Source organism: Lemur catta, chromosome 13, assembly GCF_020740605.2.
Source record: "Lemur catta isolate mLemCat1 chromosome 13, mLemCat1.pri, whole genome shotgun sequence".
NCBI lineage: Eukaryota > Metazoa > Chordata > Mammalia > Primates > Lemuridae > Lemur > Lemur catta.
The window spans coordinates 82,175,602-82,196,787 of NC_059140.1; the positions used below are offsets into that span (position 1 = coordinate 82,175,602).

General features: G+C 63.8%; 2 protein-coding genes and 1 long non-coding RNA gene across 7 annotated transcripts; 2 read left to right on the plus strand and 1 right to left on the minus strand.

The window, feature by feature from the left end:
• Positions 1-607: 607 nt before the first annotated feature.
• On the plus strand, positions 608-9,599 carry GUK1 (guanylate kinase 1). Of its 5 annotated transcripts, none has more exons than XM_045567047.1 (8): positions 608-711; positions 6,878-6,991; positions 7,476-7,517; positions 7,904-8,000; positions 8,436-8,574; positions 8,652-8,736; positions 9,077-9,162; positions 9,295-9,599. In XM_045567047.1, the coding sequence occupies exons 2-8, from the start codon at positions 6,880-6,882 to the stop codon at positions 9,328-9,330; spliced, it is 597 nt and encodes a 198-aa protein (XP_045423003.1). In that variant the 5' UTR covers positions 608-711; positions 6,878-6,879; the 3' UTR covers positions 9,331-9,599. The 5 variants fall into 5 exon arrangements, with proteins under 5 accessions (XP_045423003.1, XP_045423000.1, XP_045423002.1 ...); XM_045567044.1 differs by lacking the exon at positions 608-711 and adding an exon at positions 965-1,072; XM_045567046.1 differs by lacking the exon at positions 608-711 and adding an exon at positions 1,130-1,459.
• LOC123649130 lies at positions 5,033-6,924 on the minus strand. The gene is made up of 4 exons (XR_006738875.1): positions 6,806-6,924; positions 5,840-5,939; positions 5,401-5,628; positions 5,033-5,319 (listed from the first exon to the last, which is right to left on the minus strand). It is a non-coding gene; the product is annotated as an uncharacterized LOC123649130 (long non-coding RNA).
• A 651-nt stretch (positions 9,600-10,250) lies between the features above and the next one.
• Positions 10,251-19,979, plus strand: GJC2 (gap junction protein gamma 2). The gene is made up of 2 exons (XM_045567165.1): positions 10,251-10,493; positions 17,941-19,979. Exon 2 carries the CDS (start codon positions 17,960-17,962, stop codon positions 19,265-19,267), a length of 1,308 nt encoding a protein of 435 aa, XP_045423121.1. The 5' UTR covers positions 10,251-10,493; positions 17,941-17,959; the 3' UTR covers positions 19,268-19,979.
• Positions 19,980-21,186: the final 1,207 nt, after the last annotated feature.

The window sequence follows — 21,186 nt, forward strand, 5'->3', positions numbered from 1 at the left end:
CCCTAGCGGGTTCGGGAAGTGAAACAAGAAACGAGCACCAGCAGGTACATGATACATACTCTTTATTGTCGGGATGATGCCGCCGCGCGGAGAATATGGCTCGGAACAATAGCGGCAACATGCCCAAGCGAAGGGGTGACCACATGGGTCTCACATAAGAGGTGACACAGCTACACACGTGTGCTAACTCATGCCTTACCGGAAGGCCGGCGAAAAACACACCAGCAATCATAGTGGTTCGGCCTAAGAAACGAATGGGTTTCCCCTCACATCCCCAGAGAGTGTTTCTGAGGACACGTCCTCTCTGTCGCTCAGTTCAGGCTGACAGTCGTGCTCCTGCCGGTCGGGGCGCGCCGGGTGCTGACCCACGTCCCCACGGACGTAGGCGGGTTGCTGGGCGCTGCCATGACGAGCGGGCGGAGGCGGGGCGGCGGCCTGTGATGTACGTGATGCGGGCAGGCCGGCGCGGCGCCGTGACAGTGATCCCTGCAGGCGAGACGGGCCGGCGCGGCGCCGTGACAGTGATCCCTGCAGGCGAGACGGGCCGGCGCGGCGCCGTGACAGTGATCCCTGCAGGCGAGACGGGCCGGCGCGGCGCTGACGAAAGGCTCTGCAGATGGAGGCGGGGCCGGCGCAGCGCTGAGATACTTCCTTGCCGGGTGGGGTGAGTCCGGCGTGGGCGGCGCTGACGTCACTTTCGCGCGAGTGGAGGTAAGTTGGCGCAGCGTTGTCAGCTATGTCCCTGCAGACGCAGGCGGGGCCCAATGGGCCCATGGGTGCTTCCTTGCGGGGTGGGGAGGCGCGCCGGCACGGCGTGACGACGGCTTCGCGCGCAGATGGAGACGGCCGGCGCGCTCTCTGACGTAAGCGGCTGCACACGGAAGTGGGGCTGGCGCAGTTCTGAGGTATCACCCGCGGGGCGGGGCGGCCGCGGCGTGACGTCAATTTCCCGCGCGGTGGAGGTGCCCGGCGCGCTCTGTGACGTCCGCTGTGGGCGGTGGCGGCCCCCGGATGCTGCGGCGCCCCCTGGCTGGGCTGGCCGTTGCCGCCCTGGGCCGGGGTCCCCCGGACGGTGAGTCGGGCACGCGTGGCGGAGGGTGACTCGGGGCGGCGGTGTCAGCGGCCGCTCCTGCGCTCCGCGTGCGCCCCCATCGGAGCCTGCTCCGTGCAGTCCCCAGGACACTGGGGAAGTTCCGGCAGGCTGGGCGCCTGCCTGCCCGCAGGAGGAACCCGGGGTGGAAGCCGGAGGACTTCAGGCTGGTGCCTTCTGGCCGGCCCGGGAAGGGGCCTGGACCCCCGGCGGCGCCGCGCCGCAGAACCACAGCCCTGGCCCACCCCGAGGAGCCTGGCCGGTCTGGCGTCCCCACAGTTTCGAGCGGCTCCCCGAGCGTGTAGGACCGCTCAGTGTCCTCCCCGAGCTCAGGACGGGCCGGCAGAGAACAGCCCGGAAGCCTTCTCGGTGGGCGGCGGCTTGGTGTGGGCTTCGGTCCCCACCTCACCTTGCAAACCCGCCGGACGGGGCAGGCTGCTTGGGGGCTCCTGGGAGTGCTGCGGGCGGGTTCCTTGCCTGTTCCGCGGCTCAGCAGAGAGTCGGGGATTTGGGAACAGCGGATGGTTGGTGCGGGCCTGTCTACACGTGGTGTGGCAGTTGGGCTTTGGCCTCTTCCAAGACCAGAGAGTCCCCGTCTGGGTTCGTGAAGCGGCCTGTCTGCCATTGCTAAGGCTTGCCTTAGGAGCGGTTGGAGCTCGTGGGGGAACAGAGGGTGTGGGGGAGCTAGCTCCTCCAGGTGTTGGCTTGGGCAGGAGCAGGTGAAGTGCACCACGGCTGGAAGGCAGGATAGGTCCCCTGGGAGGGCCTTTGGGCAGCACCTCTGCCTGAATCTGGGCTTTTCTGAGCTTTTCTCTTGCTCTTACACTTCTCAGACCATGATTTGCTGTGAGGGACCCAGGAAAATCTTCCTTTTCAGCACCCAGAAAAGACAGGGTTAGGGAGAGATATGAAACTTGTGTGGTTTCCTGTTTCAGCTGACAAGCAGAATCCCTTGCTAGGTGAGCCCCTCTCCACCCCTTTATGCCTGCCTGCCTGCCTGCCTGCCTGCACTGGCTGCTCTCACGCTGGTTGAGAGGCGCACGAACCACTGGTGCAGCTTGCCTGGCGTGCAACGTGTTGGCCCAGCCCTTGGTCTTTGGCTGGAACAGCCAGCAGTTTCCTGCAGTAGCAGATTCTGAAAGTTGTAAATGAGAACAGAGTACATTTCAACCACACCTAAACTCTCTCCTCCCTCTGTTTTGGTGGTTTATTGGAGAATCGAGATAGTTTGAGGAAGAGCAGGAAGGACGGGATGGAAGAAAGGCGATCCCAGCCCCCAAGGGAGTGCGTGAAGAGTGTGCCCAGGAAGGGCTGGTGTAGGAGGCAGGCACCTCCAGGTCGATTCTGTCTCTGCCCGTGCTGGGCCTAGGTCTCCCCTCTGCATGAGAAAGAGGCTGGCCAACCGTCTCAGGCTCGCTCTGCCCTTGGCCTGAGGTTTCTATCGAGGACCCTGTGCAAGAGTCAGCCCGTTTGTCTTTCTCTTTGATGGCGAAAGACCCAGATGCAGCTGCACAGGGTTGTGAAGGTCCTGAGCCCTTATGCGTCCGGGGCTTCTGGCCCTTGGTTCTGCTGGGGCCCAACTTGTGGAGGAATGTTCCTGTCCCACTATGGAGAGAGGAAGTGAAAGTGAAAATGCCCTTGGGTGCTCCTGGTATTGTCCTCATTTAGAATGAGGCTCTGGAAGGCTAGGTGGGCTCAGGGTGACGTGGTTAGTATGTGTCCCACCTGGACGTGTGCCCACAGCTCCAAGAGCGGGGTGGTCATCCTGCCCTGCACTGCCTGGTGGGGCACCACCAGCTTCCCCTTTGTTGAGCCAGCCCCAGTGCGGAGCCCAAGTCATCGAGGCTCGTGTCTTACAGGAGGGCTGGATGGGGCTGGCTTCCCCTTTGTGTTCTGGGAAGGGTCTCACCCTCTCTATTCGTGTCTCCTGGAGGAGTGGGGAGAGGAAGAGCATGGTGACTGCATCCAGTCTTTGGGACAGGCCAGGCTGTGGGGGTGGGGGGTGGAAGGTAGAAGGAGAAGATTCCACCTCCACAGCTGCCAGGGGCTGTGTGGGGAGCCCAGCCTAGGGAGTCTCCAGCAGGGTTGGCAACTCCCAGGAGACCTTCCATCTCTGAGCTCCTGTTGGAGTTGCTTTTGTGGCAGATCTTTCTCACAGTTGTCATGGGGCTTTTGGCTTCTTGCCAGGCGGACGGGGTTTGGGACTGGAACAGTGAGAGGAGAGGACACAGGATATGGTTGGCCACAGGGCTTCCATCTCCCCAGAGGAAGATACCTGGCGTGTGTGTTCCCGTCAGGGCAAAAGCCAGGCTCAGTGTTTCCATCCCACTCGAGGGTCACCAGAGCCATGAGGCCTGGGGCCACAGCCCTGTTGGGTGTGCACCTGTGGGAAGGTGGCTTTGACGACTGCCCTGTCACTGTGGCCCCTCCCCAGGCAGGCAGCCCTGTGCCTTGGTCTCTCTGGGGTGGGTGTGGGTGTGGGTGTGTTCCACAGGGCCATGCCACCCTGGCAGAGTCAGCACCCGCTTGCTGTGTGCCCACAGCACCCTCCGGCTGGCCAGGGCCCTGGCGTGGTCTGTGTCCTGCGCCCTCACACTTGGGCAGAGCTGACCTCAGGGCATCCAGGCAGGGTTCTTGGTGATCCATATGCTCCATGGCGGGGGTGGGGGGAGGCACTGAGGAAGAGGCTTGGGAGCCTGGGCTTGAGACGGGTGAGGGTGGCCAGGACACCTCTGTGGGTGGGACAGGCTGGTTTGGGTGCTGGGTGTCAAGTGTCTGCTGTGTGCCAGCTCTGTGTGAGCACTTCCTTCTGTGAGTTCCTCTGATCAAGGCCACGACCCCATGGCGAATGGGCACACCTGCTGCTCATGAACTTGGCAGGTGGGTGCAGGGACCTCGGAGCCCGTTGCGGGTAGGAGGCTGGGCGGGGCGCCGGTGGGCGGGTGTTTGCTGGGGAAGAGCACACAAGCCTGTGTTGCCAGTTCCTGGGGGGCCCACTGTGGGTGGGTTGGGTGGGCCTTGCTCTGGCCTGCACCCTCCCCAGCCTCCTCCTGGGCTCCCCGTTGGCCTCACACCCCTGAGGAGAGTCCCGCTGGGCTCTCAGCTTAGTCCCCAAATGGCCTAACTGCTGAAGGCGCATGCCCATTACCAAGGGCCCGTTTCTGGGGTGAGTACCAGCTCTTGCGTCCTGTGGGGCTCTGGCCACAGCCCCTGGGGCACCCCGTAGGTTTGGCACTGTGATGGGGCCTGCCGGCAGGGGGGAGTCTCTAGACTGGTCCATGGCCATACAGAGGGGAACAGGACCCAAGTTTGGAGCTGGGGGCCTCGACTTCCAATAGGAGGCTGTGACCCAGCAGCCATGGCCTTTGGTGCCTTGGTCTGGTGCTCTGACACAGTCCTGCCTCCCTCCCCCTGAGGTCCCTGGTCCAGCCTCAGTTCTCCCTGGGGACTTTAGGGGGATGGAGCAGGTGGACAGAGCAAGGGAAGCGCCACGGCATTCCTGCTGCATGTGGGGGTCAGGGCCTGCTCCAAGGAGTACCCGGGCCGGTGCCTCTCCAGTGGGCCCAGGGCCTGGAGACCAGGTGGTCAGAGACGGGGCAGTGCCCTGGGGAGTCCCCCACACAGACCAGCTCGAAGGAGGTTGGGCGTGAGGGATGTGGCCCCCGTGGAGGCCAGACAGAGAGGCCAAGGAGAGCTGAGAGCCAAGCGGCTGCTGCACCTGGCCATGGGGTGTCCAGGTGACCTGGGGAAGGGCCGGCTCAGTGGGGTGGTGGGGACAGAAGTCACATAGGGTGCAGCCCTCGAGGTTATCTGTCTCAGTAACTCTCTGCATCGAGTTCAAAGCACACAACCTGGCTCTGGTTTCTCTCGAAATTTGATGGTTTTCATGAGATCTTTGAGTCTTAATATCTGTGATCTCAGCAAATTAGGTAGTTGTGCAGCGATTGCTTACTGTGTCCCAAGAACTGTATGTTTAATCAAAAAAGTCCCGTATTTTATCCTCTGGAGAAGCAGGAGCTTCAGAATTTACCCGAGTTGCATGGCTCATTTGATCTGGAAGGTTCTGGGGTTTCAAGGCTCGTGTGTTGTGGGAACCAGGCCCTGGGAGGGGTTTGCAGGGCTCTGGGGTTGAGAGGAGCAGAATGTGCTGAGACGGGGCCTCGAGTTCCATGGGCAGGAAAGCCCGGGGGCCAGCACGGAGTCAGCATCCAGGGCAGCCTGTGGTTAGGCTGAAATGACACGTTCTCATGGTAGGAAGCCTCCAATAGGCAGGAAAGATCGAGTTTGTCACTCGTAGGAAGCACATGTACCTCTCAGTGAGTTCTCCTGGGTTCTCTTCTTCTGGTGTGTTTTTAGCAGTGGGTCCCAGCTATTTCTTATGAATGGCTTCAGTGGCGTGTGCGCTCGTCAGGCGTGCGTCCTGCGTGTGCAGCGTGTGCTCCATGTCCTTCGTACCTGGGTTCAGACTGTGTGCGGCACGTGCCCTGGTGCGTGATGGAGCTGTGGTGGTGCTGCTTTTGTGAGATTACCTCAGTGGCCTAAATTGGGGATTAGGAAGGTGACCTCAGGTCCTTCCCTGGCCATCCGTTCCTCTACCCCCACCCTTCTGTGCCCCCCAGACAGCAGGAAGCTGTCCCGGGCTGTGCACATCAGGGCCCAGGTGGAGCCCCTCCGACCCCCTGCCAAGCCCCCGTGCCCAGGCAGTGTGTGCCCCCGATGCCGCCTGGCATTGCACACTGGTCAGCTCACGTGGGCTGGGCTGGCAGGGCAGGTGCAGGTGTCAGGGGCGGGCGCAGCCTCTTCCCTCCTGCAGAGCCAGAGCAGGGGCCGGTGGGCGGGGCTAGCTTCCCTGCGAGGGGATTTATTGCTCAGAAGGGCAGGCTGGCAGGCCCGGAGGGGATTAGGGACTCAGCACCCTCAGCCCTCAGTCCAGCAGCCCAGACCTGCCGGCTGGTCACAGGTAGGCTGTGTCCCTGGGGAGGGGGTGGTGGCTCCTGGGGAGGATCTACCAGGGAAGGAGGGCCTGTCTGGGGCCAGGCTGCAGGGAGGCGGAGTGCAGAGCTGGGGTGCAGGAGTGGGGCATGGGGGGGGGGCGGCAGGCAGGTTTACGCTGGAACTCCTGTAGGAGTAGGAAGCACTGCTCTCTGGCAGGTGCCGGCAGAGCCTGGGGAAGAGAGCCTGGGTCCTGGATGTGCTTGGCTGAGCCTCGGGCTTGGCTTGGCCAATCTCCCGACCTCCCCCCGCCCCTCGCTGGCCTCTCGGCGCCCTCTCCTGCGAAGCTGTGGGCCCAGTGCCATCTTCCCCTTCCCCGTGGGGGTGGGAGGGTGGCCCCCAACCCTGCTGGCAGCACGAGCATCACAGACGGATTTCAAGTCTGATGGGGAGTTCCCGGAATGGGCAGACCTTGATGAGGCCACACTTGCAGGGCACGGTGCCCAGGGACACAGGCAGGGACAGGAACACCTCCACCCCAGACCCGTAGCCCCACAGGCGGCACACACGTAGGAGCAATGTCCAGGCCCCCATGGTGGTGTGATTAGAGAGGACAGCATCCCCTGGCCACAGATGCCTGGGGAGGCTGACAGGGTCACTGGGGTGGGCTTTGGACATGGGCTGCCCTGCCGAGAGCCTTGTGACGGTCCCCTCCCCGGGTGCTGAGTCTGCTCCCAGCGCATGCTGTGCGTGGGCACATCACCTCAGGAGGGCGCCAGTCACCTCTGCTGTTCTGTCCATTCCCACGGAGCTGAGGGCTGCTGGGCCCCTGACGTCTGCCCCTCCCCTGCCCAGGCATGTCCAGGCCCAGGCCCGTGGTGCTCAGTGGGCCCTCGGGGGCCGGGAAGAGCACCTTGCTGAAGAAGCTCTTCCAGGAGTACGGCAGCATCTTCGGATTCAGCGTGTCCCGTAAGTCCTGGGGGTGAGGGAGAGAAGGGCAGGTGAGTGAGGGGCTGCTGGGAGCTGTTCTGGAGCCCCCCCCCATACACAGCCTGGGGGCTGTCCCTGCAGTGGGACCTGTCCTGGTCCCCCCCACATACACAGCCTGGGGGCTGTCCCTGCAGTGGGACCTGTCCTGGTCCCCCCCTACATACACAGCCTGGGGGCTGTCCCTGCACTGAGACCTGTCCTGGTCCCCCCCCCCCACATACACAGCCTGGGGGCTGCTCTTTTTTCATTGCCCTTTGAGCTCCTGTTTGTCCGCCTGCCCTGGGTGGGGTCGGGGTTGGTGTGTGCACCCTGGTGGGAGCCCACTCTGGGCCCTGAGCCTCGTCTCATCAGCTGTGGTCGGTGCGGCCTCTCCTTTGTGGACTTCCTGCTGAGTGGGCCGTCGGGGAGACCTGGGTGGAAAGCTGCAGGTGCCACACAGGGGGTGACGTGTGTCTTTCCCCAGATACCACAAGGGACCCGCGGCCTGGCGAGGAGAACGGCAAACGTGAGCCGGGCGGGTGGGCTCGGGCCTTGCGCACAGCCCGTGGGGTAGCACGGAGGCCGTGGGACCCCTGGCTCCTGGGCAGTGGGGCCGCCCCGCCCCTGTGGATCGGCAGCGCTGCAGGGGCTCAGCCTCCTCTTCTGTTAGACGTCCCTGCTGCCCTGTGGAACCCGGTGGTCTTGATTGCCCACCCCTGAGAACAGTGTGGGGTGTGTCTGTCCCCGCCCGGCCCAGCCGCGGGGCAGCACTTGTGAGGTCCTCGTACCTCTGCTGCGCGGTCTGGTTCCAGCCGGAGCAGCCCTGGTGGGGGGCGGGGCGGGGGAAGAGAGCTGGCCCTGGTGGTGCTGGGCTCCCTGGGCGCCCTCCAGACAGTCCTTGCTTCTCTCCAGATTACTACTTTGTGACCAGAGAGGTGATGCAGCGGGACATCGCCGCTGGCGACTTCATTGAGCACGCCGAGTTCTCCGGGAACCTGTATGGCACGAGGTGGGCTGCACTCAGGGCTGGCCTTGGGGCGGTTGTGAGCGGTGGCCAGTTCTCACCTGGGCCTGGGCTGGCAGGTCTGTGGCCCCCGCGATGATGCCCCGTTTCCGCTGAGCAGGCACAGGGCTTCGGGGCCTCTCGCTCGGGGCTGCTGAGCCTGGCTGGGGAGCGAGTGGCCCGTTCATGCTACTGTGCGCTGTTCCGGTGGAGTGAAGGGTGCAGGGTGACCCCAGCCGCATGGGCTCAGGTGCTCCAGGGGGTGCGGCAGGTGCCGGGGCCTGGGAAGCCCCTGCCGTGGCCCAGGGTGGGCCCTGGGGGGAGGCAGGCCCTGGAGGCCAGCAGGGAGCATCTGGGTGGGTCTCGTGCAGGCTCTTGGTGGCCTCGGGGGCACCCGAGTGCTGCTGAGGACGCCTTCCACTGACCCGTGCCCGCTCCCAGCAAGGCGGCTGTGCAGGCGGTGCAGGCCATGAACCGCATCTGCGTGCTGGACGTGGACCTGCAGGGCGTGCGCAACATCAAGAAGACCGACCTGCAGCCCCTCTACATCTCCGTGCAGCCGCCCTCGCTGGGCGTGCTGGTGCGTGCCCGGCCAGGTCGGGTGGGGGCGCCGGGGCCTGTCCAGGGGCTGCTGACTGGCCTCGGCTTGCCTCACAGGAGCAGCGGCTGCGGCAGCGCAACACGGAGACAGAGGAGAGCCTGGCGAAGCGGCTGGCCGCCGCCCGGGCCGACCTGGAGAGCAGTGAGTACCTGGGAGTGTCCCAGGAGGGTCCCCAGGCCCCTCTCACCCAGGGTCCCTCCCCTCCCACCTGGGGGCGTCAGGGTTTCCTCTCCTGGTCCTTCCCTTCCCGTTGCCCAGGAGAAGAGAGGCCAGCTGTGCCTGGTGGGGGTTGGTGTCAGGACCCAGAGCCTCCCCGGGACCGGGCCCCAGGGCACGTCCCTTCCCAGCCCTGCCTTGCCTGTGGCTCGGACACCAGTGGTGAGGGGGCCGCAGCCGGTGGTCAGCTCGGGTGGCCATGTGGGGCGGGGGTGGAGCCTAGGCGGGCCCTCTCTGTCCCTGACCTGGACCCCCCCTGCCGCAGGCAAGGAGCCTGGCCTGTTTGACCTGATCATCATCAACGATGACCTGGACACGGCCTACCTGGAGCTGAAGAAGGCGCTCTCCGAGGTGGGCCGTGCCCCTGCCCGCCTGGGCCCCTCTCCTGCCCACTCGGGTGAGGCCGGCGCTGTGGAGGGATGATGGGGGCCCTGCCCGTCCTGAGTTCCGGCTTCTCCAACCCCCCTTCTTCCTCCCTGGCAGGAAATTAAGAAAGCCCAGGGGACTGGCCGTACCTGAGGAGGCTGCTCCCGCTCCTGGGCGCCTTCTGTGCCCGCCCCCCAGGGTCCACGTGGGACCAGGACGGGTGCACAGAGCCGCCGCCTTGGCGGGCCCCGCGATGGCTCTGGGCACTCGGCCAGCGCCTGGGCTAGAGGGTGCTATCCACCTGTGGTCAGAGGGTCCGGGTGCCCCTGCCCCACCCTGTTCCCCTCCCTGGCTGTTCCCTCCCTGTCTGTCCCGCTGGAGCCGGGGCTGACGTCTAATAAAGTAACTGTTGGGTTAGGGCAGCCAGGAGTGAGTGGAGTGTGGCCCTGAGGCTGGCAGGGCTGGGGCCATAGCCCCCTCCGCTAGACCCCCAGGCCCTGGCAGCCCATCCAACCAGCAGCCCCAAAAGGGCAGCCAGGTGGGCTCTGCCTGGGCATCCGTGGCCCCTGGATGGCTGAGGAGCCGTTGGCACCACAGTGGACAGGGTGCAGGGGGAGCCCGGGGGGCGCAGCAGGGCCCTTCCCGACACACCTGGTGGGCTGCCCAAAGCGAGGGGCTGGTGAGGGGCAGAGGGTGGGGGCTGGGAAGGCTGGCCCTGAGCTGGGCTGGGAGGAGGGGGCCGGGCATGTGAGGGGCTGCGTGGGGGGAGCCGAGGCTGCAGGGGTGGGCTCTGCACAAGGTCCCAGTAGAGGTCAGCCCAGCCCTGGCCATGGCCTCTGGGGGCAGGTGGGGAAGGGGCTGCATCCTGCGCGTGGGGGCAGCTGCCCAGCCTTCTCCCTGTCTCCCTCTTCTGGAGAGCCCCGACCCCCCAGGGTTGGCCTCCGCCCTGCTCAGAGCCCAGGTGGGGGGTGTGGGGGAGGGTGGCAGGCAGGGAGCCCAGGCGGAAGTAGCGGGGAGAGCACACAGTCCTGGGTTCTGTCCATGTCCGTCCCAAAGCCCAGCCGCTCCTGGGGACCGCAGAGGGGAGGGGAGGCTGCCGGGAGGGCCATCCTAGCGCCCTGCCCCCAGAGACAATCAGGGATTCAGGCCCTGAGGCCAGGGGGGAACAATGGGGCCCTTGAGTGCCCCTCCCCTGCCCCTCATTGTGCTTGGTGGCGAGAGGTGGCCCTGGCCCTGCTGCGCAGCCTCCGGGAGTTCCAACATCTGCACAGGTGGAAGGGCTCAGAGGCAGACGCACATTTCCTGGCCTGGAGAAGGTAGGGGCCTGTGGGGCAGGGGCGTCCACCCTCTGCCTCAGGAGGCAGCCTCACCCCTGCACCCCACTGGCTGTCAGGCCCCGCAGGGAGGCAGGGGGTCCAAGGAGGACCAGCAGTGGGTTGGCGAGCCGGCCGGGGGCCTACTTCTCCACACCGTCTGTCCACCTCGGGGCCCAGCTGCCTTCACGGGCCGGGGCTGACCGGCTGGATCTCAGGACAAGACCCATGGGTAGCAGGGAGCCAAACGCAGAGTCTGGGGGTCCCAGGAGCTTCAAGGCCGGCTGGTGGGTGGGAGGGTGTGCCCAGTACCTCCTCTGGCAACTGGGGCCCCTCAGGCCAAGGGAGGGCCAGCCCATCTGCACCAGCCAGCTGCAGTGTGTCCAGAGGCCAGGTGGGGCCCAGCCCTCCACACTCAGCCCCTCCCACAGATGCAGACCCAGGCCCTGCTCAGCCTCAGGTGGCCCCAAAGTGCCTCTGCGCTCCCAGCCCTCAGAATGCCGCAGACGGGGCCCCTTTCAATGAGCGCTCAGTGCCTACTAGGTACTGGGGCCCCAGCAGGGAGCCCCACAGACCCTGTGGTTCGAGGAGCCAATCCAGTGCCCTGAAGGCGTCACGAGAGACTGGGTGGCAGTGTTACCTGGGGTGGCTGATGTTTAGGGGTACAACAAGGGGGCCGTGTGGCCCCACCGGGAATCCAGGCGCAGCCCAGGCCCACGTGTGCGCCACTTCCGAGTCTGGTTGAAAGTGGACACAGGCAGTGGGGTGGCCCCACCTAGCCCCTCACCCCGAGGGAGGAACAGTCCCTAACTTCCCGGGCTGGCACTTGGGTGCCTGCTTGGAGCCTCCCTGGGCACGGGGCTGAAGGAAGGCAGCGGGGCCTGCAGGCTCACAGCCCAAACGGATGCAGCTTGCCCACCCCTGGGAGGAGAGAACTCAGGGTGGGGGAACCTGGGTCTAGGGGCCACCAGCCTGGATGTTGCCAATCATAGATGCCAGCGACCTGCACCCCTGGGGTGTGCCAGAGACCCCTCAGGTTCATACCCCAACTCGGTGCCCTGATGTTTCTGAGCACTGGGCTGGCTGCGCTGGGGCTGTTTGTGAGGGCAGCCATGATGGGGGAGGACCCCTTGTCCTCTTGGGCCTGGGGGACTTCCCTAAGGGAGGCACATGGCGTGTCCACGGCTATGTGTGCGAATGTGTACCTATGTGTGAGCCTGCCCATGTGGTGAGAGCAGGTGTGTGCATGTCCACCTGGGAATGCATAGGAGTGTGCACGTGTACACTTCAGAGTATGCACGGTGTGCGTGTGTGCATATGGGAGTATGCACAGGGAGTGTGCATGTGTGCACCTAGGAGTATGCACAATGTGTGTGCATGTGTGCACCTGGGAGTATTTATGGTGAGTGTGCATGTGTGCACCCAGGGAGTATTTACGGTGAGTGTGCATGTGCACCTGGGAGTATTTATGGTGAGTGTGCATGTGCACCTGGGACTATTTATGGTGAATGTGCATGTGCACCTGGGAGTATTTATGGTGAATGTGCATGTGTGCACCCAGGGAGTATTTATGGTGAATGTGCATGTGCACCTGGGAGTATTTATGGTGAATGTGCATGTGTGCACCCAGGGAGTATTTATGGTGAATGTGCATGTGTGCACCCAGGGAGTATTTACGGTGAGTGTGCATGTGCACCTGGGAGTATTTACGGTGAATGTGCATGTGCACCTGGGAGTATTTATGGTGAATGTGCATGTGCACCTGGGAGTATTTATGGTGAATGTGCATGTGTGCACCCAGGGAGTATTTATGGTGAATGTGCATGTGCACCTGGGAGTATTTATGGTGAATGTGCATGTGTGCACCCAGGGAGTATTTACGGCGAATGTGCATGTGCACCTAGGGAGTATTTATGGTGAATGTGCATGTGTGCACCTAGGGAGTATTTATGGTGATTGTGCATGTGTGCACCCGGGGAGTATTTATGGTGAATGTGCATGTGCACCTGGGAGTATGCACGGTGAATGTGCATGTGTGCACCTAGGGAGTATTTATGGTGATTGTGCATGTGTGCACCCAGGGAGTATTTATGGTGAATGTGCATGTGCACCTGGGAGTATTTATGGTGAATGTGCATGTGTGCACCCAGGGAGTATTTATGGTGAATGTGCATGTGCACCTGGGAGTATTTATGGTGAATGTGCATGTGTGCACCTAGGGAGTATTTACGGTGAATGTGCATGTGCACCTGGGAGTATGCACAGTGAATGTGCATGTGTGCACCTAGGGAGTATTTACGGTGAATGTGCATGTGCACCTAGGGAGTATTTATGGTGAATGTGCATGTGCACCTGGGAGTATGCACAGTGAGTGTGCATGTGTGCACCTGAGAGTATTTCTGGTGAGTGTGCATGTGCACCTGGGAGTGTTTACGGTGAGTGTGCATGTGTGCACCTGGGAGTATTTATGGTGAGTGTGCATGTGCACCTGGGAGTATACACCGTGAGTGTGCATCTGGGAATGTGCATGGTGAGTTTGCCTGAGTACATGTGCACACGTGTGAGAGAGAGTCCGACAGTGAACACTGCCAGCTGTCAGGTGGGCTCTAGCAGTCAGGAAGGCTGTGGCACCCTGTCAGGACTGCATGCCCTTCGGAGCCTGGAGCTCCTTGGGATCCCACCCGGTGGGGAGCGTGGACTGTACCTGGGGCTGCCTGCAGGAGGGGAGGAGTGAGGGTAGGCAGTGGTGGGGGCCAGGAGGGTGGCCACGGCCCACACCTTGCAGGGTCTGTGTTGTGCCCAGCCAAGACAGCTTCGTCAACCCTGGAGCTGCTCTGGCAGAGTGGAAGGGCAGAGTGGGTTTCTGGGCCTGGGGTCCGGTCCCCATGGCCGGGGCAGTGGGCCTCCTGGGCTATGGCACCCGATGGTCTGAGGACCGGGGGTGTCCAGGGTTTGTGTCGGGGGCCCAGGAACCACCACTACAGAGCCGAGTTGGGTTCCTCAGGCGTGTGAGGGGCCAAAAGAGTGTGGGGCCAGGGCTGGGGGTGGGAGATCACGCTTCTAGGGGGCCTGCGACACCAAGGCCTGAGGGAGGGCTGTTGCCATCCTCTGAGTGAGCAGTGTCCCCCATGCAGGGCCCTGGGGGATGGGCCAGTGGGCTGCAAGCGAGGGGGGAGAACCTGCCCTGCAGGGGTGCAGGGAAGCAGGCAGGCAGGATGGGGGAACAGCGGGGCTAGGGAGAGCCTTGGGCCAGCCTTGACCATGTGGGGGTGCTCATGAGTGGGCAAGGCCAGCACAGTGCCCGCCATGTGCTCCATCCCCTTGTGCTCAGGGAAGAGGAGGGTCCTGGGTAAGGGTCCCCGCCTGGAGTGCTGAGCACGAGGGTGCCCTGGCCCACAGCCACACCTAAGCAGCAGGAAGACACCCGGCCCCACCCAGCCCTGCCCGCCCCACCCAGGGAGGGCCCAGGGGGGCCGAAGTGGGAAGGAAATACCTGGGCAGGGACTCTGACCCCGAGAGCTGCAGGCAGGGGAAGGGCGATCTCTGGTATTCCACCCTCCCTTGTCCAGACAAGGGTGGGTCGGGCTTCAGTGGGGGCGGCCTCGGGTGGGCCCGGTCACCCCTGGTGCCAGGACTTCGTGGATTGGGTGTGGCTGGCAGGGCACGGGGTGTGCAGACCGGCAGCTTTGGCCTGCACACCTTGAGCCCTCCTGGGGGGCCTCGGCCTCAGCCCCAGCCTGGGTGAGAAGAAGGGCCGAGCTCGTGCCTGCGCTGCCTGCATGGGGCACCCAGCCTGGCTAGGGAAGACCCTGCCTGACGACCCGACAACTAGGCAGGTGCCAAGGACGCTGTTACGACCAGGACTAGGGGTGGAGAGAGAAAAGGCCCGGCTGTGAGACCCCCATCCCACCAAGAACCCAAAGCCCTTTCACTGTGACACCCTCACCCCCCACTCTGATGCCCTCACCCTTTACCCAGATGCCCTCACACCCCACTCTGACACCTCACCCCCCACCACCGTGACACCTCCCTCCTTGTGCCTCCATCAGCACTGCCCTCCTGTACCGGGCCCCACAGACCTGCCCCATCGGCCCTTCCCACACCTTCTCCATCAGACCCTGCCTGGGCACTCAGAGGCCGGGGGCAGCAGGGGCCTGGCCGGACCTCCTCTGGTCACCCCCATGTTACTGACCTCACCCGGCCGCCTGGTTCCTCCCAGACCCTGGCCCTGGGCCCTCCCAGCCCTGGCTGAGCTGAAGTTTCTCCCCAGCAAGTCCTGTCTTGGACACACTGTGGGGTGGCTGTGGGGTGAGATGCCTTTGCACAAAGGGGCTCCTGCATGTGCACAGTCCGCACACATAGGCCTGGCATGTGGCCAGCACCTGTGTCCTCCCCTCCCCTGCAGGCACCTCTGCGGCCCTGGGCGGCTCCCCTCGGCCTGGCCCTGCCTCGGTGTGGGCAGTCTTGTCTTTATTTTAAATAAGGTTACATATACACATATATGTGTGTGTGTGTGTGTGTGTATGTTTTAAGGCTAGTCATAAATAAGGTATTTATTTTACAACACTTAGATTCACAGAAAAAGTTGTGGGGGTGTCCCCGTGCTGTTGCCCCGCTGGTGCTCTCTGGAAGGCGGCAGCAGGTACAGCCTGTGTCTGCAGGAACTGGGAGTTCCCGCCGGGGAGTGAGCTCCTCTTCCCCGTCTGGTTGCTTATTCAATCATTTGTACTGTGGGTTCTCACCTATAACGCAGCCCAGAATCTAGAATACCGCTTTATTGTATTGCTCAGATTGATGCAGCTTTGGCTCCCTGGGGACCCTTGCAGCTGTCCCATGGCCCTTTGACACAGCCCCATCAGTAAGCGTGTATACTCGAGAGCATGCATGTGCATGTGTGTGTGCATGTGCATGTGTGCATGCACGCTTGAGCACGTCCTTCCCCTCTGACACTGCAGCTTGCTGTGGGCAAGAGTTTGCAGCACGCGACACACAAGTATGCCCTGCCCCAGCACTAGCGTCAGCCATTTTCCTGAGGATTCCTGGTTCTTTTTATTGGGAGTGGACTTAGGAGCCAAGACCTGGGACGCAGGTGTGTTCTTGCTCCTAAGGTGTTTTCGCATTTCGGCCCATTCAGGTGGGGGCAGCACAGGCATATATGTGCACACCATGTGTACCCACATAGCTAGAAATAGGCCCTGGGAAACCACCCACATCCCTGCAAGGTGCATCCTGAGGTGCCCGGCTGTGATCTGTTGTCACACAGATGGTGGTTTGGGCGGCCTGGAGAAGGGCTGCGGGTGGGCATGTGGGGGGTGTCTGCAGCCATCATGGAATGGGGGACAGGGTACCTGGTGCTGGGGCCAGGTGCGGCCTTGGCATTTGCCCCAGTTGGGAGGCATCAGGGGAGGGCACGTCAGGCGGGAGGCCTGGCGGGTGGGCATTCCAAGGTTCCCCTGGCCTGCTCCCGCGGAGGGAGGCTCACAGGGAGGGAGGGAGGGAGGGGTGAAGGAGAGGGTTCAGGGTTTGCTGACAGGCTAGGTGGGGTGCAGAAAGTCGTCCAGGACAAGGTCCCCTGGGATGGGAAGGCCACTCTGGAAGGGAGATTGGCGCTGGGGCTGGAGGTGCTGGGTGGCAATGCCAGGAGAGTTGTGGGCTAGAGTTGTGGATTTGGGAGTCCCCCCAACCCCATATGACAGGCTCCTCTAGGCTGTTCCCAGGCCCGCTGCATGTAGAAACACGTGTCACGAGTGATACCCACCCCCGGGACAAAGCACCAGCCCTTAGACCCCAGGGCATGTTCAGCCCAGGCCTGAGCCACAGCGGGTCTCAGAACCGACTGTGCACGTCTCCTCAGCTCCACGTTCAGGGGTGCCAGTCAGTAATCACCCCTCAGAGCCACACACATACTCACATGTGCACACACACGTGCAGTCATGCACATGCACAGCACATGCATTTGCATGCATGTGTGTCTGCATTTATACTGAGTGCATGTGTACATGCATTTGCACGTGTGGATGTGCATCTGTCTGTGCACATCTACGTCTGTGAGAGCGCGTGTTACACATATGTGCACACGTATCCATCTGTGTTTGCACACGTGTCTGTGTGGGCACGAACACCTGTGCATATGTGGGTGTGCTGTGTGTTCGCACGGATCTCTGTGCCTACGTGCAGGCGCACTTGCCTGTCATCTGTGTCTGTGCCTGGAGAATCTGCATGTGTGTGTGCGTATGTACGTGTGTGCGTGCACTGAGAGGTGCTGCACAGATGTGAGGAAGCAGGGCCACTTCCCCAGGAACCCCGGCTGCCCCCTCTTCCTGCCCCGGGTGGGGAGGCCCAGCCACATAAAGAGGCCGGGAGCTCCCTCCGCTGGCTGCTGCTGCTGGTCCCACACCTGCCGCGCTGCCTCCTAGCCGGGTCCAGGAGGGAGGGGGCCAGAGACTAGGTTGCTCAGGGGTCTCCTGCCCCAAGCCGCCCAGGAGCAGGTACGGGCCATGGGGCGGCCTTGAGGAAGGGGCCGGGCAGGGGGTCTGCAGGTCACTCTCCCCTCTGCAGGGCAGCCCTGCAGCAGCGTCCGTTCCCCAGCACACACCCACACAGGGCTCAGCTGGTCTGTGGCATGGCTGGTGCCCAAGCATGGCCGTGTGCTACTGCGTCTGTGGCCTCGCTAGACACTATACCTCCTGGACAGGTCCCCAGCCTCTTCTTGTCCCCCCAGCTTGGGGCAGTCTGGGGTGGCACCTTGGAGGACCAGGAGCCAGCAGCCCCAGTGCAGCAGGACCAGCTGGAGGGTCGGGGGAGGGTGGGAGTTCTTTGTGAAGCGGAGGGACCACCAGACTGCTGCGCAGGGTGTGGAGGGAGATAGGACAGGGCAGCTGGGGACTGGGGGCCTGTGGCACCACAGGCATGGAGGGCTGGGGGGCTGTGGGGCTGGAAAGGCCGGGCAGGCTGGGGAGAGGCCCCCGGATGCTGGGAATGTGACCCTGTGGGACCCTCCCCAGCAACCTGGCTGTGGCCAGAAGGTGGGATGGGGGGGCATGCGTGCAGCAGAAGCTGAGACTGCACAGCCCCCCACCCTCTGAGTGGGGCTGGCCTCAGTTTCCCCATCTGCCTCAGAAGGCAGCTCACCCCACCGACTCCCAGGCTCTGTGGCTCTGGGGGGGGATGCAGTCCCAGAGCTGGCACTAAGCTTTGCTGTGGTGGGAGGGTCTGTGGGAGAGCCAGAGGGGCTGGGGTAGCCATTCAGCGGCACAGCATCCCTGCTGATGCACCCCATGGGCAGGGGCAGGGCCCGGATGGCTGCTTCCCCTTCCATTGAAGGTGGTGAGCTCCCCGTCGGCATGGGTGTGTAAGCCCCGGCTCTGAGCTCTGAGCAGCGGGGGCTCCTGGCCGCCCCACCCTCCCTTCCCGGCGAAGGCCCCTTGCTTACCTGGCCGCGTGCCCGCAGGTCCCGCCCGCCTGCCCCTATGACCAACATGAGCTGGAGCTTCCTGACGCGGCTGCTGGAGGAGATCCACAACCACTCCACCTTCGTGGGCAAGGTGTGGCTCACGGTGCTGGTGGTGTTCCGCATCGTGCTGACGGCCGTGGGCGGCGAGTCTATCTACTCCGACGAGCAGGCCAAGTTCACCTGCAACACGCGGCAGCCGGGCTGCGACAACGTCTGCTACGACGCCTTCGCGCCGCTGTCGCACGTGCGTTTCTGGGTCTTCCAGATCGTGGTCATCTCCACGCCCTCGGTCATGTACCTGGGCTACGCCGTCCACCGCCTGGCCCGCGCCTCCGAGCAGGAGCGGCGCCGCGCCCTCCGCCGCCGCTCCGGGCCCCGCCGCGCGCCCCGGGCACACCTGCCCCCGCCACACGCCGGCTGGCCCGAGCCCGGAGATCTGGGCGAAGAGGAGCCCATGCTGGGCCTGGGCGAGGAGGAGGAAGAGGAGGAGGTGGGCGCGGCCGAGGGTGCGGGCGAGGAGGCAGAGGAGGCGGGCGCTAAGGGGGCCGGCGGGGACAGCAAGGCTGCGGGGGTCCCGGGCCCAGCCGGGCAGCACGACGGGCGGAGGCGCATCCAGCGGGAGGGGCTGATGCGCGTGTACGTGGCCCAGCTGGTGGCCAGGGCGGCCTTCGAGGTGGCCTTCCTGGTGGGCCAGTACCTGCTGTACGGCTTTGAGGTGCGGCCCTTCTTCGCGTGCAGCCGCCAGCCCTGCCCGCACGTGGTGGACTGCTTCGTGTCGCGGCCCACCGAGAAGACTGTCTTCCTGCTGGTCATGTACGTGGTCAGCTGTCTGTGCCTCCTGCTCAACCTCTGCGAGATGGCGCACCTGGGCCTGGGCAGCGCGCAGGACGCCGTGCGCGGCCGCCGCAGCCCTGGGGCCCCCGCGCCCGTCCCCGCGCCGCGGCCCCCGCCCTGTGCCTTTCCTGCGGCCGCCCCGGGCCTGGCCTGCCCGCCCGACTACAGCCTCGTGGTGCGGGCGGCCGAGCGCGCGCGTGCGCAGGACCAGAACCTGGCGAACCTGGCCCTGCAGGCGCTACGCGACGGGGCGCCGGCTGGGGACCGCGACCGGGACAGCCCACCCTGCGCCTCCGGGCTCCCCGCGGCCTCTAGGGCGCCCCCCAGGGCAGGCGCCCCCGCGTCTGGGTCGGGCAGTGCCACGTCTGGGGGCACCGTCGGGGAGCAGGGCCGGCCGGGGGCACACGAGCGGCAGGGCGCCAAGCCCAGGGCCAGCTCCGAGAAGGGCAGCGCCAGCAGCAGGGACGGGAAGACCACCGTGTGGATCTGAGGACGGGGCCCAGGGGCGCCGGGCTGAGGGGGGCTCCCGGGGAGACCCGCGGGCCCTCCTCCTCCACCGCCGTGGCCTCGGGCAGACCCCGCCCCAGGGGCAGCGGGGCTGCTCATCCCCTCTCAGGCGGGGCCGGAGGGGAGAGGTGGCACTGGGTAGGGAAGGATGGGGAGGGGGCCTGGCAGCCAGGAGGGTCCTCGGTTCCGGTCCTCAGCTCTGGTCTGACACCCCAGAGGGTGTCAGAGGGGGTTGTGCTTCTCATACTCCCTGCGGAAACGAATAGGGCTCCTTCCCCAGGGTCTGGTTCCTGCAGAGCCCAGGGCAATCCTAGGTCTTCCTCGCACAGAAGGGGAAACAAGGGAGGCCAGGACCTGCAGAGGCTTCTGTGCCCAGCCGTGGTGTGCAACCGGCTCCCTGCGCCCTCCCTGCCTGAGACAGAGGCCTTGGGGGATTCCTGGGGTGCACAGGGCCACCCCTCTCTCTGAGCTTCTTTGACACCGGGCACAGCACCTTTCTCTAGGACAAACTTGAAGTTCTGCCAATATGTCGACCATGCCTTACACCTTGGACCTGCAAGGTGGCAGTCTGGGGCTGTGGACCCTGCTGGGGGAAGGGGGCTCCGGGGTTCCTGCAACGGCCTGGCCTTTCCGCCCTCCTCCCTAATTCAGACCCAGCATGCAGAGAAAGAGAGCAAAATAAAACTAACTTTTGTTTACAACCTTGTGTGTGCATGTGAGCGTATGCACGTGTGTGACTGCATGCATGCATGTGTGGCTGTGCACACGTGATCACATGCATGTATATGTGCACATCTGTATGCACACATACGTGTGTGTGCGAGCATGTGTGTGTGCAAACATGCCTGTGTGCACAAGTCCACCACCAGCCACAGGGGAGACATGGCTCAGCCCAGGTTGGCTGGGAGACGAGACCCCTCCCCAGGGACGGGCTGAGAGCAAGGCTGAGCCCTGCAGCTTGCCAGACAAGTGGGTGCCACCTAGTGCCAGGCAGCATGCTGGGGGCCAGGGGTGTGGGCGGAGTGCACAGATGGCGAGAAACAAAGAACAGGCTCCCAGCCCAAGGTCAGCCTGCGGCTCACCGGATGGAGGACAGCTGTCCCAGGCCCTGAATTATCAGGACGCTGGCCAGAGCCTGCAGGGGCAGCTTTGGCAGAGGAGGGTATGGTGGGGGGAGACCAGCTGCTGCCTGAAAAGAGCCCCCTCAATGTGGGCTCCAGGTGACCTGTCCCTCCCAGCCTGCCTGAGGCCCAGGGCAGTATGGCAGCCTCCCCTGGGCTGCACACCCCTCCCTTTTTCTGGTGTCCCTGGCTCAGTACAGAGTCTTACCTCAGCCTGACTGGCCAGATGCCACCTGCAGACGGAGTCCCTCTCCTTTCTGGGGACTGCCAGGCTGACCTCCACGTCAGGTGAGCCCCATTCCCACAGAGCCGTGGCTGGGATGCTGGGAGTGGGACCTCAGGGAGGGAAAGCAAACCTCAGCCCGCGCAGGGGTCCACCCCAGTGGGCTGCACCACCAGCCTCTCCGTGGCGGGAAGGGTCCGCGGTACTGGCCATCCCGGATTTGAGGCTGTGCCGTGCGGGAGGCCAGGCCCCTCTGGGGGCGCATTTCGTTCCCCACGCAGGGCACCTGGGCACAGCTCACTCTTCCTCCACTGTCTGGTTCTATTCAGGCCTTTTCTGAGCAAGCTTAGTCTTTGTTTATACAGATACAGATACAGAAGGCAGACACACAGTGTCTGTGCCTGTATCCCTACCTCGTGCGGTTCTGTTTCTCTGGTGAACCCTAATACACACCCCTCAGCCAGAACCCATTAACAGGCATCACAGCTGCAAGAAAAGCTGGAAGTGGAACCCCTATTTTTTTCCTTTTTAGACACAGCGTATGGCTGTGTCGCCCAG

What these genes read in the sequence shown, in the direction of transcription:
- GUK1 (XM_045567044.1), top strand. Translation starts at nt 1,012, where the DNA reads ATGCTGCGGCGCCCCCTGGCTGGGCTGGCCGTTGCCGCCCTGGGCCGG. An exon ending in GGGCCGGGGTCCCCCGGACG is followed by an intron (nt 1,073 to 6,877) that starts GTGAGTCGGGCA and finishes TCCCCTGCCCAG; the next exon opens with GCATGTCCAGGCCCAGGCCC. An exon ending in TGGCGAGGAGAACGGCAAAC is followed by an intron (nt 7,518 to 7,903) that starts GTGAGCCGGGCG and finishes GCTTCTCTCCAG; the next exon opens with ATTACTACTTTGTGACCAGA.
- GJC2 (XM_045567165.1), top strand. Translation starts at nt 17,960, where the DNA reads ATGACCAACATGAGCTGGAGCTTCCTGACGCGGCTGCTGGAGGAGATC.